Consider the following 16,237-nt stretch of genomic DNA (forward strand, 5'->3'; position numbering starts at 1 on the left):
GATCCTGGATGGCTAATAATTTTCTTGATCTAAATCAAAATAAAACGGAGGTGCTTATAGTGGTTCCATCAGGTAAAGCCCAAATTGGTCTTGGTCTTCTCGGCTCTTTCTCTGTCTTTTCCAAACCTCAAGTCCGCAATCTTGGTGTTACCTTTGACAGTAACCTCTCTTTTGAGAAACAAATAAATTCTGTAGTCAAGAGCTGCTTTTTCCAACTTCGTCTATTAGGTAAGATAAAGCCTTTTTTATCTTCTAGGGATCTTGAGATAGCTACTCAAGCGTTTATTTTTTCTCGCCTCGATTACTGCAACTCGCTGTATTCTGGGATTAACAAATCCTTGATACACAGGTTACAGTTGGTACAAAATGCTGCCGCTCGCTTTCTGGTTGGGGCAAGAAAGTATGACTCTGTCTCTCCTATTTAGCTTCTTTACACTGGCTGCCTGTCAGTTTTTGAATTGATTTTAAAATCCTGCTGCTAGTTTTTGAATCTTAACATGGGCTTGCTCCTGCCTATTTATCTGAACTGTGTGTTTTACATCAGCCATCTAGAGTGCTTAGATCTTCTGGTCAGCTGTCTCTTGTTGTCCCTCGTACCAAATGTAAAACCAAGGGGGAAAGGGCCTTTGCAGCTGCTGCTCCTCGCCTGTGGAACTCTTTTTACCTCATCATATAAAGGAGTCGTCTACAATTGAACTGTTTAAAACAAGATTAAAGACTCATTTCTACTCACTTGCATTCAGTTACCTTCAGTAATACTGATGGCTTCCTCTTTGTGATTATATTACATTACTTCTATTTTTTATGTATATAACATTACTTCTATTTATTATGTATTTTATTTTATGTTCATATATTTTATTTCTATTTATGTTTTATGTTAATTTGTTCTATTTTTGTAAAGCACTTTGGCCACAGCATTACTATGTTTGTTTAAATGTGCTATATAAATAAACTGACATTGACATTGATTCGAACCGCTACAGATCCCTAGCCTCAGAGCCACCACTCTGCCTGAGAGCCCAACATGATTTTCAAGCCTTGGTAATAGAAGATCGTGTTCAGTGAACCAACAGCTATGTTTAGATCTAAAAAAGTAATAACTGTAGAGTTTCCTTCATCAGAAGGCATTAGAAGGTCATTGACAACACAAGTGGAGTTAATGTTGTTTCTGTATTGGGTCCTTTGCAAAAACATTGGAATTTTTCAGGTAATTTGTAATAAATAAAGTGAGGCTACTACTTTAATTTTAAAAGCTGTCTGGAACATTAATTAAGGGGAATTGGAGGTTAAAACAAACGTGTAAGAAAGTGTGTTTCTGTGGACAGTTCAGTCAAATAAAGCAATGAAAACCATTCATTAGGAAGACGTATGTGAGAACTGAAGTGTTTACACAACACCAAAAAAGCAGTCCACTCTAAAACAAACTTATTTTTTCCCTTCTCTTCACAGGAAACAAGGATGGTTTCAAATCAGAATGCCATCCGGCTCATAAACACTACATATGCAGATCAAGTAGTGAATATTGGAGAAATAACACTTGGAGAAGAAACAAGGAACAGAATGAAGAATACTCAAGGTCGTGAAAGTGAAAGACGTCAGATTATAAATGCGGCATGTGCTCTTTTGAACTCTGGAGGAGGACTGATACTAATGCTCCCCAAAAATGACAATTACACTTTATCTGATGGATTAGGACTTGATATAGAATTGGGTTTAAGGGAGCTTGTCAGGCCCCAAACAATACAAGATAACTTTACTTATTTACAAGTAGACGTCTACACCATCATTTTTGTCAAATCCTGGTCTGCAGACCTTATTAGCAGTGGTGGTGTCAAAGCCAGGATTTCGAGTATTGATTGTCAGGCTTATAAGAGATGCGGAACATCAACTTTAAAAATTGCACCAAATGAGTTTTATCATTTTTTTAATCAGAAGAAATTGATGGTGGGAAGAGCACAAGGTTTGTCTCCCAAAAGAATGAGAATAAATAACTCACAAGATAAAATGCTGAAGGTAGTAAAGAATTTCTGCAATCAAAAAAATATTAAAATTTCAGAAGCTGTAGAATTTGGAGAAAGTGAATATACAGAGTTCAAAAGTTTTGAAGGCAGAAATTTACAAACTAGGCTTGGCGAAAATCTGGTAAAGTACATATCAGCATTTGGAAACACAAATGGAGGGTTTTTCATTACTGGCATTGACGATAAAACAAAAAAAGTAGTGGGCTGTGGGAAAGGCATAGATCCAGAATTTTTTAAAATATTGATGGAAAATACATTCAAGAAATTAATCACAATCCATTTTGATAATTGCTCTTCTCAAAGGAGTGTAGAGTACAATCTGCATATTATAAATGTTATCGATGACTTGGAAACTCGCCATGGCTATGTAATGGCACTCGAAGTTAAAAAGCACTGCTGTGTAATTTTTTCAAAAAATCCTGAATCATTCAAAATTGAGGGAGGTGCCATAACAAATATGAAACCAGGAGAATGGTTACAGATGATGATGGGAACTGATCCAGGTGAGAGAAGTTTTTTAATATATATTTTTGTGCAGACATAATGTTTGACTTATATAAACATTGTATAGCCCTTGTATTCTTTGTCATAAATAGTCTGGACTACCTGAAAGCTTTACATATTACATATTCATCAGAAATATATTGTAAATGACTCAGCTTACAGCAGGTTTTGTGAAATACACTTTATTTATTTTATTGAATTTATTAAAAGCATATAACATTCCATACAATCAAGTTAAACTTAACAAAGCTAAAATAAAATCAAATCAACCCTCACGCCCCCATGAGAAAGAGAGGAAGGCCAACAACCAGAGCAAAACTGTTAAGAGGAGTATTTTCCCCCCAATATAAATGCTTATTCTAAAATATTATTGATTACGTCCATAGTACATAATATCAGTTACCCACTGACTTAAAAAAGGTGAGTTCGGATTCTTCTAGTTGAGCATGATAAGTCTGCGTGCCAATAGTGAAGTAAAGGCCATTACAGTTTGTTTGTCCTTCTCCACTTTATGACCCTCTGTGAGCCCCCCAAACACAGCTATTGGTGGATTAGGAAGGATTAGGACACCCAGGCTGTCTGATAGGCATTTAAAGATTTTTGTCCAGCATGATGTTCATTTGGTGCAGGCCCAAAACATGTGGCCTAGTGAAGCTGGAGCTCGATTGCAACGTTCACAGGTTGGATTTTGCCCTAGAATCATCTTGGACTATTTCAAACGAGAGAGATGTGCTCGATAAAAGATTTTAAGTTGAATAATTAAATGGTTTGCACATATGGAGCTCGAGTGAATTCTGTGCATGGCTGCTTTCCACTCTGTTTCTGAAATGTTGAGTAAGAGATGCTTTCCTGTTGTACTCTAGGATTTTTAAAAGGAATGGACTTGAAGATGTATTTATATATTATAGAAATGGTGTCTGAGTCCCCAAGGAATAGAAATAGGTGGGAGGTGAGGAAAACTGGGCAGATTTCGTTTAGCAAAGTTTCTAATTTGGAGGCAGTGGAAAAATTGTTTTGATAGATTACATTTGAAGTATAATTGTTCATAGGATACAAAGACATTATTTATATACAAATCTCTAAATGATTTAATCCCATACAAACATTAAAAACTGTGTAAGTTCGAGAGGATGGTAAAAGGACACTTTATTTTAAAGAGAATAAACCATCCTTTTGTTGTTTTATGAAGCCGCTTTTTCTAGCAAAGATTTTTTGGAGAACCAGCAGTTATCCCGGCAGCATCCATTGCAAGGCAGGAGCTGACCGTGGATGGCATATCAGTTTACTGCAGGGAGCACAGGCAGGCCGAAATTAGATCCACCAGTCAACCTAACCTATGAGTTTTTGGCCTTGGCAGGAAGCATCAATCAGCTAAAACATGTACTAACTAGACGAACCCACCTATGCTCAAGTATAATACGGGAAAAAACATGACGAAAATTAAACATGCACATTTTTAGCTGCTGTAATTTACATGTTTCTGTTTCTGTATGCTAAATATTTGCTATATTTATAGGATTTTAACATCCCTAATATATATACAATGTATAAATATAAATTTCTTTGTATCTTTTAGAAAGTGCAGAGCTTTGTAAAAATTTTGAGAAAGAACTAAGTATGTCCTTGGCACCACCACAATGTAAACCAGTGTACGGCCTGAAAAATACAGCCAGACTGAACATGCTGCAAAATGCACTATACCCAGGTAAAAACCTTTACTAAATTTAAAATAAAACTGTTTTAATGTCTAGCACACATATCATAATAAATATTAATCTCATAATGAAGGGCTATGTCAGCACACATCTAAAAAAGTAAAAAAAAAAAGAAAATGAGGGTAAGGGTAATTCCCACATTGAAGAAAGAAGAGAATCGAGAGGGAATGTTTTGGTCACAAGGTCTCTCCATCAGGTGTGTTGACTACAGAGTCTGCGTCAGGTTTATATGGGTGAGTCACGCACCTGATAATGAAGGTGGTACTGCCAGAACATTGAGTGATTTTACATGCACACACCTAACTGGATTTAGCAGAATAACACCATTAAGACAGAAACCTGGATTTCTAAGTAATCCGTACTTACTGTACATGCGCAAGTAACCTCCTGGAGTTCTCTGTTGCCAAAATGCTCTGATGTCATTAATCTGCTCTGAATAGAGTTAAATGTCATCATCGGTCACTGTGAATCAGAAAATAAGCAAGATGCCTGTAATAATATTCTTATGTTTTATAAATATGTTTAGTCAAATTGACGCTTTATTTATATGTTTCTGTTATCAGATTGCACACGGCACTCTTTTCTGCTTGGTTGTGCGATTAAGCCCTGCAAAAGACAGGCATACTGATACGTGTGCTTCTTGCCTTACACACAGTGTTGCTGGAATAATAATAGCACCAGTATTTTTCTTCAGTAAAATTAAGTATTGTGTTAGGTTACTTGTTACTTTAAAAAGTAATTGAGCTATGTAACGCACGTTACCCCTGCTGCTCTCGAGTACAGTGCTAAACTCAGCAGCACAATCATTTGGCTCATCAACGCAAATTTAGCGATCTCTGAAATACTGAGACTGCTTATTTTAGCCAGGAGAAGGAATAATGCAATCATCTGAACATTTGCCACTTGAAATTTATTTTTTATTCACTTCTACCTGTAACTGCTGAAAAGTGTGTGTGAAGCTAACACATGTGTGGGCTGACAGAGTTCAATGGACACACACAGACTACAGAATCCTCAACAGTAACCCGGTTAAGGGTTTATATGGCCATATAATTGGAATATTCATGGAGGATATCTACCTCTGATAATCAGGATTCTCAGAGATCAGTAACCTGATTTCTGTATTCAGAATAAAGGTTCACATGACATTTTAGAAATCAAATTTCTGTAAATAATTGGGTTATTGAAACACATGTAAACGTGCTTCCTTCTCTTTGTTTTTTTCAGCGTGGGAATATAACCTTTACTCTTTTTTAATATATTACATTATTATTTCACATCATTTTTTCTTGCTATTTTTTAAAGCATGTTTGTTCATTTTTCTGTTGCACAAAGTATATTCAAATACTGAACATTAAATTATCTAAATGTCTGTTTATTGCTTTTGTTTTTTTCTCTTATCAATTAAAGTAAATGAATATATGATATATTTGTCAGGTTAGGTGGATTGGCAATTCTAAATTGGCCCTAGTGTGTGCTTGGTGTGTGGGTGTGTTTGTGTGAGTCCTGTGGTGGGTTGGCACCCTGCCCGGGATTGGTTCCTGCCTTGTGCCCTGTGTTGGCTGGGATTGGCCCCAGCAGACCCCCGTGACCCTGTGTTCGGATTCAGCGGGTTGGAAAATGGATGGATGAATGTCATTATCAGTTCAAAAACAACAGTATACTAAACATACTACTTTTCTCAATATTTCCTTTTGTGTAGTTAAGTCTGAAGGGATAGAAAGCATCCCAGCTCCACTATGCTCACGCCTCTTTGAAAAGTTTGAAAGGTTTGATGACAACCTGAAGCCAAATGGAGAACAAGGTGTTCTGATTTTCTCTAAGAGTTGGGCAGTCGACATTGAAATGGAGAAGAATGACAATGTTATCTGCGATGCCCTGTTGTTCTGCACAAACAGCTTCCCAGTCTTGTACACTGTAGTGGAGAAGGCCACTGAAGAGCTGTTGGAGTATTCAAGGCAAACTGCATATCAAATAAAGCAAAAGCTTGTCAATGTTGGGGGATACTCTGATTGGATCTGCGTGATACCTAAACTTTTTGAACTCCCGTCCAGGACTGTGATTTCAAGTGAGACAAACTGTCCCGGTTTCAAGTTGAAGAACCAATATCCAGAAGACTACCGTATTTTTGATGTTAAAGCCATTCTGAGATCTTTAGTGCTTGTTATGCTAAGTTTTAAGTCACCTTTGAGTGACCAACTTGGTTGCGAATTTCTAAATTTGCTCACCATTGAACAATTTGAAATTCTTAATTCAAAGTGTAACATTGAAGACTTTAGTAGCATGTTTGTTCATGGCTTACCAGGAACGGGAAAAACGGTGATTGCAGAGATGCTCATCAGGAGAATCCAAAGAACCTTTCACTGCCGACCAGAAGAAGTCCTTTATATCTGTGAGAATCAACCGTTAAGAGACTACATGCGGTGAGTAAATTGGGATACAAACCTTCCTTTTTTCCCCCGGCTTGCAAAAGGTTGCAGTAGTTTTTATGTGAGGGAGAAAAGTCAGGTACTTGATAAATTACTATTTCTATAAGAGAACTGTACATGTATAGAAGGGGAAGAAAATGGAGCTTAGGGAGGAATAATTCATTTTTTTGAGTTCAGGGAACAGTAGAGGGATATTCTGTACCACCCCTCCTTGTACAAAGATTTATTTTGTTTAACTGAAAGAAATCCTAAACCACTTTCTAATTAACTAACCCAGTGGGAAAGCAATGAACTATATCATCTCAAATTGGGGGAAATAAAATTGAAAATGTGTTCATAATTGTTTCAGAAGCTGACAAGAATTTCACAATGGAATTCTAAAGTAAGCACTCCTGGCCTGTGGGAAATTTTTAAATTTATTTTTGCTGTTTTATTCCATACTAGTAGAATTAAGCCTTACATATAACACAGCTTTACTTTATACAGTACAGTGAAATGTATTTCCACTTCATACTAGTTACCATAATAAAATAGCAACAATTAAAAAGACAATGAATGCAACAGTGTAACAAATATATACAATAATAGCTGGGCTATCCATCTGTTAATCAATAATTAACATAGAGCTCAGTGGCGACGTTTGCAGTCCACCATGCAATGCTTATAAGTATGTTTACATGCTATTTGGTATGTGATTCATGAAAGCAGCTGTTAATTTATGTGATGCACCATCAGTTGGAATGACAAATGCAATGCATTTTAGCATTTTATTACTGAAAACATTTGTGATGTAACATCTTTTGGAATGACAGAGACAAAACAACAGGATGGACTCCCAGACACTTAGCCTTTTATTAAGGTGGATGGGTGGTGTTAGGAGAAAAGCTCAAGTATCGTGGAGTACACACTCTGCCATGTTTAACCCTAATAATGATTGTTATCGACTAGAGAAGACATGAGGGTAAAGTTTAGCAAATCCAGTTTTGACACTTGCGGTGTCAATGTCTGATTTTCTTGTCTTTGATTAAGTGTCATTAGTTGGACACAATTAAGGTAGAAATTCTTACTGAATAAAGTAAATTAATAGAAAAATTACAGAAGACAGTTAAGCTAATGCAAAAATATGAATATTGCTTGTGAATGTAAATCTTGCACTACTGTTTTTTAAATGCAGAATAAAATAAGGGAAAACTGCAAACAAATCAATTATAGGTCAAATATTTCACTGATTATGAAACTGGTGGGAACAAAAAGCTACAGTCACACAGGTCCTCCAGTACTGAGATTGGAAACCACTGCTCTATGGCCTAGCTGTGAAAATGACAATTCAAGCATTTTAATATCTCGCTGTGAATTGGGTCCTTTCCCTCCTTTGAATTTTATTCTATTAATTTTGTGCAACAGGGTTTTTCTTCTATTATTTTTATCTGTATTTTGATGGCATCACTGGGCTACAATTTTGTGCATTTTTGGACAGCTTGTGTTATGTTGTCGATAACGATGGCCCCCTTTTGCTATTACATGACTTACGATGTTGCAACATGTCATGTCCTCACTGCAGTGCTATTGAAAGTGTCATTGTGCTAATTGTGGCGTGTAAGATTTTGGATACGTGTAGCAAACCTGGTTGTGATGTTCCTTTATTATCCATTTACTTTAGGAATTCAGGGCTTCAGGAATATTTTTTTCAACAAAGATTTCATGTTAGCATTTTTTGGTTTTGTGAATTTAAGATTCTTGACCTTTAGGCGTTTGCTTGTTTTTCAACCTGACGATCTCCATTTCTTCTGGGGCCTCATGTACAAATGGTGCATATGCACAAAAATGTTGCGTACGCCCGTTTCCACTGTGAAAGATTTAACTGCTTGCAAGCAATTAAGTGTTAAAAGCTGTTTTGCTATAACAGTAGGTTATTTATGCAGGTGTCTGTCATAAGACAGGTTGCAGTAAGCTGACATAAGACAACTTCCTTCTTTAGGAACGCATCTGTTAGACACACGAAAGATGACTTTTCCTTCTTTGGGGCCCCTCTTGACACATACACAAAAAAGAAACGGTTGGCCAATTTAATGAAATGCTTAGATGCTGTTTCGTAAGTAAGGGGGAGGGAGGAAATGAATATTAAAAGCCAAATGAAACTGGGAAACTTTGCTCTTCTGGTTTGCAAAGCATGAATCCACGTACTCATCTGCGGCTGAATAAAGACTGACTGATTGATTGAACTATTCCTGTCTTCCCCGGGGGTTACTTCCATACCACACTCACTTCACGATGTATAAAAACGAAACTTGCCATATAGCTATGCACATTCTCACGCCAGCCTCAACCTGTGCGTACGCACATTTCTTTTTTTTGTCCGTACGCCGTGTTTTAGTGTGAATTCTACGCACACATTATTCATGAGGCCCCTGGTCTTCACCTTTTCATTTTCCAGCAGTTTTATCAGGCAGAATATAAGTAGGTGAAGCTCGCTGGAATGTGCTGTTTCTCCAGAGTGAGGAGATACACCATCGACACATAAGAATCCTCCAGACAATGACGAATTAAGAAGTATTTAAGAAACCCTATGGACAGACAGGGAATTTTGTATATTTCTCCACTCCATCATCAGTCAAGTCAAGTCAAGTTGGGGAGCATGCACTGGTACATTGCGGTGCCGCACCCACCACACAACGAAACAACTCGGAATCCCGGTTTGCAACCCAACAGGGCAGACACGCGGTCCAGTCCCACCCTCCGGTGATGACCCTCTATCTGCCGCAGCCAGGTGTTACGTGGGCAACCCCTTGGCCTGGTACAGCTACTCGGGTCCCCAACAATGAGGATCTTACAAGCTGGATCACTCTCGGGGAAATGCGCCACATGGCCGTAGTGCCGTAACTGACGCTCCTTAACAGTGCAGGTCATGTGCCTCATTCGGGACTCCATGAGCAACACAAAGTCAAACCAGCGGGACCCAAGGATTCTCCGGAGAGACACACATGAAGGAGTCCAGTCTTCGTCTCAGGTCACTGGAGAGCGTCCATGTCTCACAACCATATAGCAAGACATGAAGCACCAGGACTCTAAAGACTTGGACCTTCGTCCTTTTGCATAGATATCAGGAGCGCCACACACCCCTTTCAAGCGACCTCATGACCCCCTATGTTCTCCCAATCCATTTACTGACTTCATAGGAAGAGTCACCAGAGTCATGAATGTCACCACCAAGGTAAGTAAACCTCTTGATGAGGTCGACACTCTCTCCGCAGACAGACACACTGCTGATGGCCGTGCCCAAGAGGTCATTAAAGGCCTGGATCTTGGTTTTTATCAGGACCCACGCAAGCCCAGACACTCAGACTCCTCACTCAGCCTCTCGAGAGCCCCAATCAGAGCCTCCATTGACTCCACGAACATCACAGCATCGTCAGCAAAGTCAAGATCCATGAATCTTTCTTCACCAACAGATGCCCCAAAGCCGCTGGACACCATGACCTTGCCCAACACCCAGTCCATACAAGCATTGAACAGAGTAGGAGCAGAACAGACCCCAGAATCAACTGGGAAAAACACAGAAGGTCTGCCTCCACTCTGCACAGCACTCACAGTGGGGGACAGAAAAATATGCACATTTTGATTGTAATATTTATTATATTAATATACATCTTTTATTTCTTTTTTTTAGGAGATTTGAAATCTGCCACTGTGAGACAAGATCAAAATTTATTGGTTCCTCATTTCCTGAAGTAAAACACATTGTTGTGGATGAAGCTCACAATTTCCGTGGAGAAGAGCCAAACTGGTACAGCAAAGCCATTTCCATTATTTACAGAGCATCTGACGCTTGTGGCCCCGGTGTATTCTGGGTCTTCCTGGACTATTTTCAATTGCATCACCCATACTCCAACGGTTTGCCAGGAGTTGAATATCAACGTCCAAAAGTGGATTTAACTTTTTGTGTTCGCAATAGCAAAGCCATTTACGGCGTAATGTATGAGGAGATGACCAAAATAGTTGAAGGCTCCTTTTTGAAAAATCAAAAAAACGTTCACGCGCTTTGCAGGAAACAAATGAATGTGGCAAAATGTGGACACTCATTTCAGGGAGTGAGTAAAGTGATTCACTTTAAAAACGGTGAAGACCTTACCATCGAGATATTTAAAGAAATAAAAGCAAAGCTAAAACAAGGTTACACCAACAAGGATTTTGCTATTCTTTGCAACAAACAGGCGGATTATGAGAGATACTATGCTGCACTGGTTCCCCTTTTCAAAAAAGTGAGGCCTCCACCGTCATTTTCACAGGCACATGCGGTTCATGAAAACAAAATTATCCTGGATACGGTTAGAAGGTTCTCAGGCCTTGAAAGAAACATCGTGTTTGTCGTTCACCCAGAAGTGCATGAAAAACACAAGGATCTGCAGGATAACCTTATTCTTAACGCTGTCTCTCGGGCTCGTGTTCAGCTCTTCATATTTACGCCGGACAAACTGGCACAGTCTGCTAATAAGGAAAATGAGCCAATGCAGTTTTAGAAGGTTCCTACAGAGCATTTACAGTATTTCATTTCATTGTCTTGTGTCTCTTTGGTGCTCTTCCTAAGCCATCTTGTCTGTTTAAATATTCTTTCACATCTCTACATTTTTATATAGATGGTAATTTATCTGGGGGCGGCATGGTTACGCAGTGGTAGTGCTGCTGCCTTGCAGTTAGGAGACCCAGGTTTGCTTCCTGGGTCCTCCCTGCATGAAGTCTGCATGTTCTCCCTGTGTCTACGTGGGTTTCCTTCCAGAGCCCAAAGACATGCAGTTTAGGTGCATTGGCGATTCTAAATTGCCCCTGGTGTGTGTGTGTGCCCTGCGGTGGGCTGGCGCCCTGCCCGAGGTTTGTTTCCTGCCTTGTGCCCTGTGTTGGCTGGGATTGGCTCCAGCAGTTAGGACATAGCAGGTTGGATAATGGATGGATGGATGATACTTTATCTGTCCCAAAGAGGAAATATAGCTTTGTAAACTGAATACCATTCTGTGATTTCAGCATAACTAAGGAAGATACCCCCAAGGAAGGATATAGCGCCCTGTGTGTGCATTCATTATGATGGGCTGTATAGTGATGCAAAGTCAGTATGTGTTTCAGCATGGAAACTGGAAGAGAAGAGTGGCAGTGAATCGTGCTGTTCAGATAACCGAATGAAGGACACTCTCCGTAAACATGTAAATTATCGTTTTCAAGGGCCTTCCAGGTTAGTCGCGTGGCCTACAGATTAGACTTTGGATTTTAGATAGATAGATAGATAGATAGATAGATAGATAGATAGATAGATAGATAGATAGATAGATAGATAGATAGATAGATAGATAGATAGATAGATAGATACTTTATTAATCCCAATGGAAAAAAAAAAAGGGAGAAGAGTCATGTTTTTGTGTCTTTTAATAGAAAAAAGTACTCTTTCAAAAAAAATCGGAAATGAGTTGATGCAGCTATTTTTATATAAATTGCTAGAAAATGAGTATTTCCCCCCGCTCAATGTCACCTGTCCACTCTTCTCAGATTATTTATATTGTGACATGTGACTCCTTGTCTTGCACCCCAAAACACGAGGCCGAATTTCAGTACTTTAACAAAAGCAACTTTATTCAACTCAAAACAGGAACAGTTGGGTTATTTATTGCTGCAGGATCTGCCACTGTAGACACGGCAGTCAGGCAGGATCGTGGCCAGGTTAGTGGCAAAGTAATCCTGTTCCCTGCAGTTATAATGTTCCTTGCATCACCCATCAACTGCAGGTGCTTACAGCGTGTTGTGGGGTACAAAAACTGCACATTTTGGTTTAATTTTCCATCATATTTTGTTCAAGACAAGAGATGAACTACATTTAGGACAAATCAAAGCAGCTTTTCTTCCCTTAAACCTCACTTTTAAAACAGCTGTTCCAACATAGAAAGGAAGACATGCTGGTGGCTCAATTACTTTACAACCTGGGAAAGGAAGACTGAGCCGATGCCTAATTATTTTACAGCCTGGGAAAGGAAGATCTGCCAACACCTCAAAGAACAGTAAAGGTTTTATTGTTTGGGAAAACGGACAGTAAATTAATTCTTCATATTGACAGCCAGCCAATCAGAATATCTAACAATCACATTTTGCAAAATCCCCTGGTACAATTTTAGAATAAATATGCCTCGTCTGAGGAGTGAGTAGGGAAGTAAGGACGTAAGGAAGGAGGGAGGAAGATGAACGGATGAATACATCACTGGTCATCAGCAAAGCATCATAAACATCGATTGCTAAATCAAACGCCGCCCTGGGACATTCATCCTTTCCATCTGTAACTTTTTCGTAAGCTTTTTCTAAAGACTATATATATCCAGACTTTCCTGTCAGTACCTATTTCCTATTATTCTTTGTTCCAGTGGTTTTATTATTATTCTTGTAATAATAAATACCCTGCTGCTTTTAACTTTTCTATGCTTTGTCTTAATGTCTATAGAGTGATTGAAATAATAAGTTAGATTTCTTTGAGCACCTAGTGCAGCCTGAGATTTGCCATACGCTCTGTGCTGCGAGGTGTATTAAGGCTGAGGGTGGGAGCTCCACTCAATAGCAGGGAACAGGACGTAAAGAAGGTATTCTTGGCTGATAAATGGCCAATAGTCAAGAGTGCTGAGTCTTTGTATGTTTAAATGTATTCTTGTAGACCAAAAGTAATATTTAGGTCTGAGATATCATTAAAACATTGTATGTTGTTCGTGCCGATAATAAGTAAGTCTCTTGAAGTGCTGAGTGACAGGCTGTGTTATTCCTAAAGCACTTGTGTGGTCTAAAGTGCTAAAGTTTGATCAGTGTGTGTGTGTCATTCATGGGGCCCTGTTGTGGTTAGGCTCTGTGTGTGTGCGTATAGCTATGTATGTGTGTGTTCATCTTAAAATGCAACAGTAGAATGAATTTGACGAGTACACACCCTTGAGAGAACAGGTAAAGGGTAGGTAGAGGGAAATACTACGATAATACACAGAGCAACCACGATCGGCTTGGATTTGCTTTTGCTGTGAGTCAGGTGTATTACGTTAGGCTGGTGATCTCGATAGAAAATCATCTTGTGTGAAAATGCCAAAATGAAAAAAAAATAGAAAAGTAATTCTGAAACAATCACATGAAAAAGTATAATGATATATATAAATAAATCATTAACCAGATTAAAAGAGGCATTTAAAATAAATATTAAGCAAATTTGAAATGTGCCGTCTGGAAATGTCCTGCTATGAAATATAAACAGTGTAGCTGCGTTTACCAGAAATTACCAAAGTTCAGCAGCTGTAGTTTGCAAAATGGGATTCAGCAACAGCTTGACGTGTTGAAGTGATTCCACAGACAAAATATGTTCGTTTTAAAAACTTTAAAAAAATTCAAAGTAAAATTGATGTAGCAAAGAAAAGAAAGGTTCTTGTTTAAGAAAAGTTCTGTTTAAAGCCTGTAAATCTTGTTTCATTTCTTAGATTTGCTTTTGGGATTAATAAAGTATCTATCTATCTATCTATCTATTATATAGTGCCTTTCATATCTATCTAGACAGTTTCTATACAGTCAGATAATTGCATGCTTATCCCATTTTCATATCGTACAGTAAGTGGCCCTTTCAGTCCCTGCTAGGTATTAGCCTATTCCATAACACGCTGACTCAGTTAATACGATGTATTGCAGATTATAGCAAGAAAATTCTATCTCATATTAACTTACAGGGGATAAACGACAATACCATATTCTAATAGCTATGAAAGAAAATTCTGTTCTATTATACTTAAGCAAACACTAATATGAGTTTAACTCAAAGCTTTAACTTTCTAACACTGGCTCTAAGAACAGCTTTAAAAATAAGTTAACCTGTCCATCTGTCTACTGTATACAGTAATGAAACGCTAAGGTCAGTGTGTCCAGTCCCTCTGAGCGATCTGATTGGTCAGTTTGACTTTTGGTGTCACAAAGAAAGAGGAAGTGCGAGTGTGAGGTGCATGAGGAGGAGTACAGGCGCATGAAGCAGACTGAGAGAGCCGCCTTGTAGAAAAGCAGACAGGAGGTGTGAGGACGGCCGAGAGTCTGAGAAGTGGCTTTACAGCAACACGGCTAAGAGACGTTCACACACCCGAATACGGAGGGAAGGCGCTGAAGGTACGTGTAGGGTAAGAGACCGCCAATATGGTTTGAATTATTCCGTTACCTGTCTGTGACGGGTGGTGCGGTTAGTTGTTAAATAAAGTCAAATCAAAAGTGCACTACTGAAACTGAGTAAACGCTGATGTAGCATTTCATGATAACTACTGTAGTAGTATTAGTATTTAGTGTTCTCAAATATTGTGTTCTGTTTTACAGTTATTTTATAAGATATATTCATTTGTGTAATTCAGTTCTAAACTAAAACACTGGCTGCATTTTGCTTTGAAATGAAAACTGATCTGATATGTTTAAAGAATTTGAATGTGAGACAAAGCCATGCACTGCATAATAAATGCCACTGTTTTTTCAAACCATTTTATCTTGTATCTCTGTTTATTTAAACTTTAAGGCCAGAGAAATATATAACATATATTGGAAATGAACAGAATGATGAGCTAATTAAAAAAGGAGTGCAGTTTTAATGCTGAAAGACCCGTGAGGCTGGCTGTAGCTCTGTTGTCACCAAACAACTACAAACTCATTTAATGGCTTAAGGGACAACTGAGGAGATCAGTGCAGGTGTCTCAGCTTGTCGCTCCTGTCCAGTTTGCTGGCATCTTGAAAAGCTTTCTCCATTTATGTAAGTTTAATTCAAAGGAACATTTTCAAGAAGAGACTCCTGTAAGAATGAAATAAAAATAACCACATTTTAACAACATTAAGAAGGTCTAACACCACCCATTAAAATCTGTTTTATGACAACAGTTAATGTCTGATGTCCGCTGTTGAACATTAGCCAGTTACACCCAGAGGACCTCTTAACATTATAGGTTTAGCCATCTATCCATACATTTATGAGCTGACTGAATTCAATTCAGGGTCCTGAGGAGTGCCAGGGTTAAGGCAGGAGCCCACCGTGGCCAGGTCATCAGCCCAACTCAGGGTACATTCATCATCATCAACCATGGGGATAACGCTGGAGGACCTCACCAGACTAGCCCAAATCCAATGTGCCCAGCCATCTGGTTGCAGGTTGCACTCTTCTCCTGGTTCCTTCGATCCTCCCAAATATGTTTACGAAAGAGCCCAGGAGGTTAAAATTCTTTACAACTTCTGTTCTATCACTTTCCAACTCAAAATCTTCATCATTTTCCACGTTTATGATCTTCATTTTGTTTATGTTCAGTTCTAATTCCATGTTATGACTTTTGACTTTTATTTTTCTCTGTCCTCTTTGCTGTTGGTAATGAGCGCGGTGTCATCTGCATAACGCAGATTGTTTATACTTCACCCACCAACTCTGAAACCGATGCTCCATTCTACCAAATTTGGCAGGATAGGCAGTCAATGGGATCAATGCCTTCATCCTCTTGCCACATGATGCTGGGCATTATCATGCACCAGGAGGAACCAGCATAGGATCTGACAATGG

General features: G+C 38.7%; 1 protein-coding gene across 1 annotated transcript; it reads left to right on the top strand.

Moving 5' to 3' along the window:
• The first annotated feature begins 1,461 nt into the window (after positions 1–1,461).
• LOC114668098 (schlafen family member 13-like) lies at positions 1,462–11,270 on the top strand. Its single transcript, XM_028823725.2, has 4 exons — positions 1,462–2,527; positions 4,105–4,233; positions 5,946–6,666; positions 10,340–11,270. The coding sequence occupies exons 1-4, from the start codon at positions 1,462–1,464 to the stop codon at positions 11,187–11,189; spliced, it is 2,766 nt and encodes a 921-aa protein (XP_028679558.2). The 3' UTR covers positions 11,190–11,270.
• The last annotated feature ends 4,967 nt before the right edge of the window (positions 11,271–16,237 follow it).

This window comes from Erpetoichthys calabaricus, chromosome 17 (assembly GCF_900747795.2).
Source record: "Erpetoichthys calabaricus chromosome 17, fErpCal1.3, whole genome shotgun sequence".
In the NCBI taxonomy this organism is placed as follows: Eukaryota; Metazoa; Chordata; class Cladistia; order Polypteriformes; family Polypteridae; genus Erpetoichthys; species Erpetoichthys calabaricus.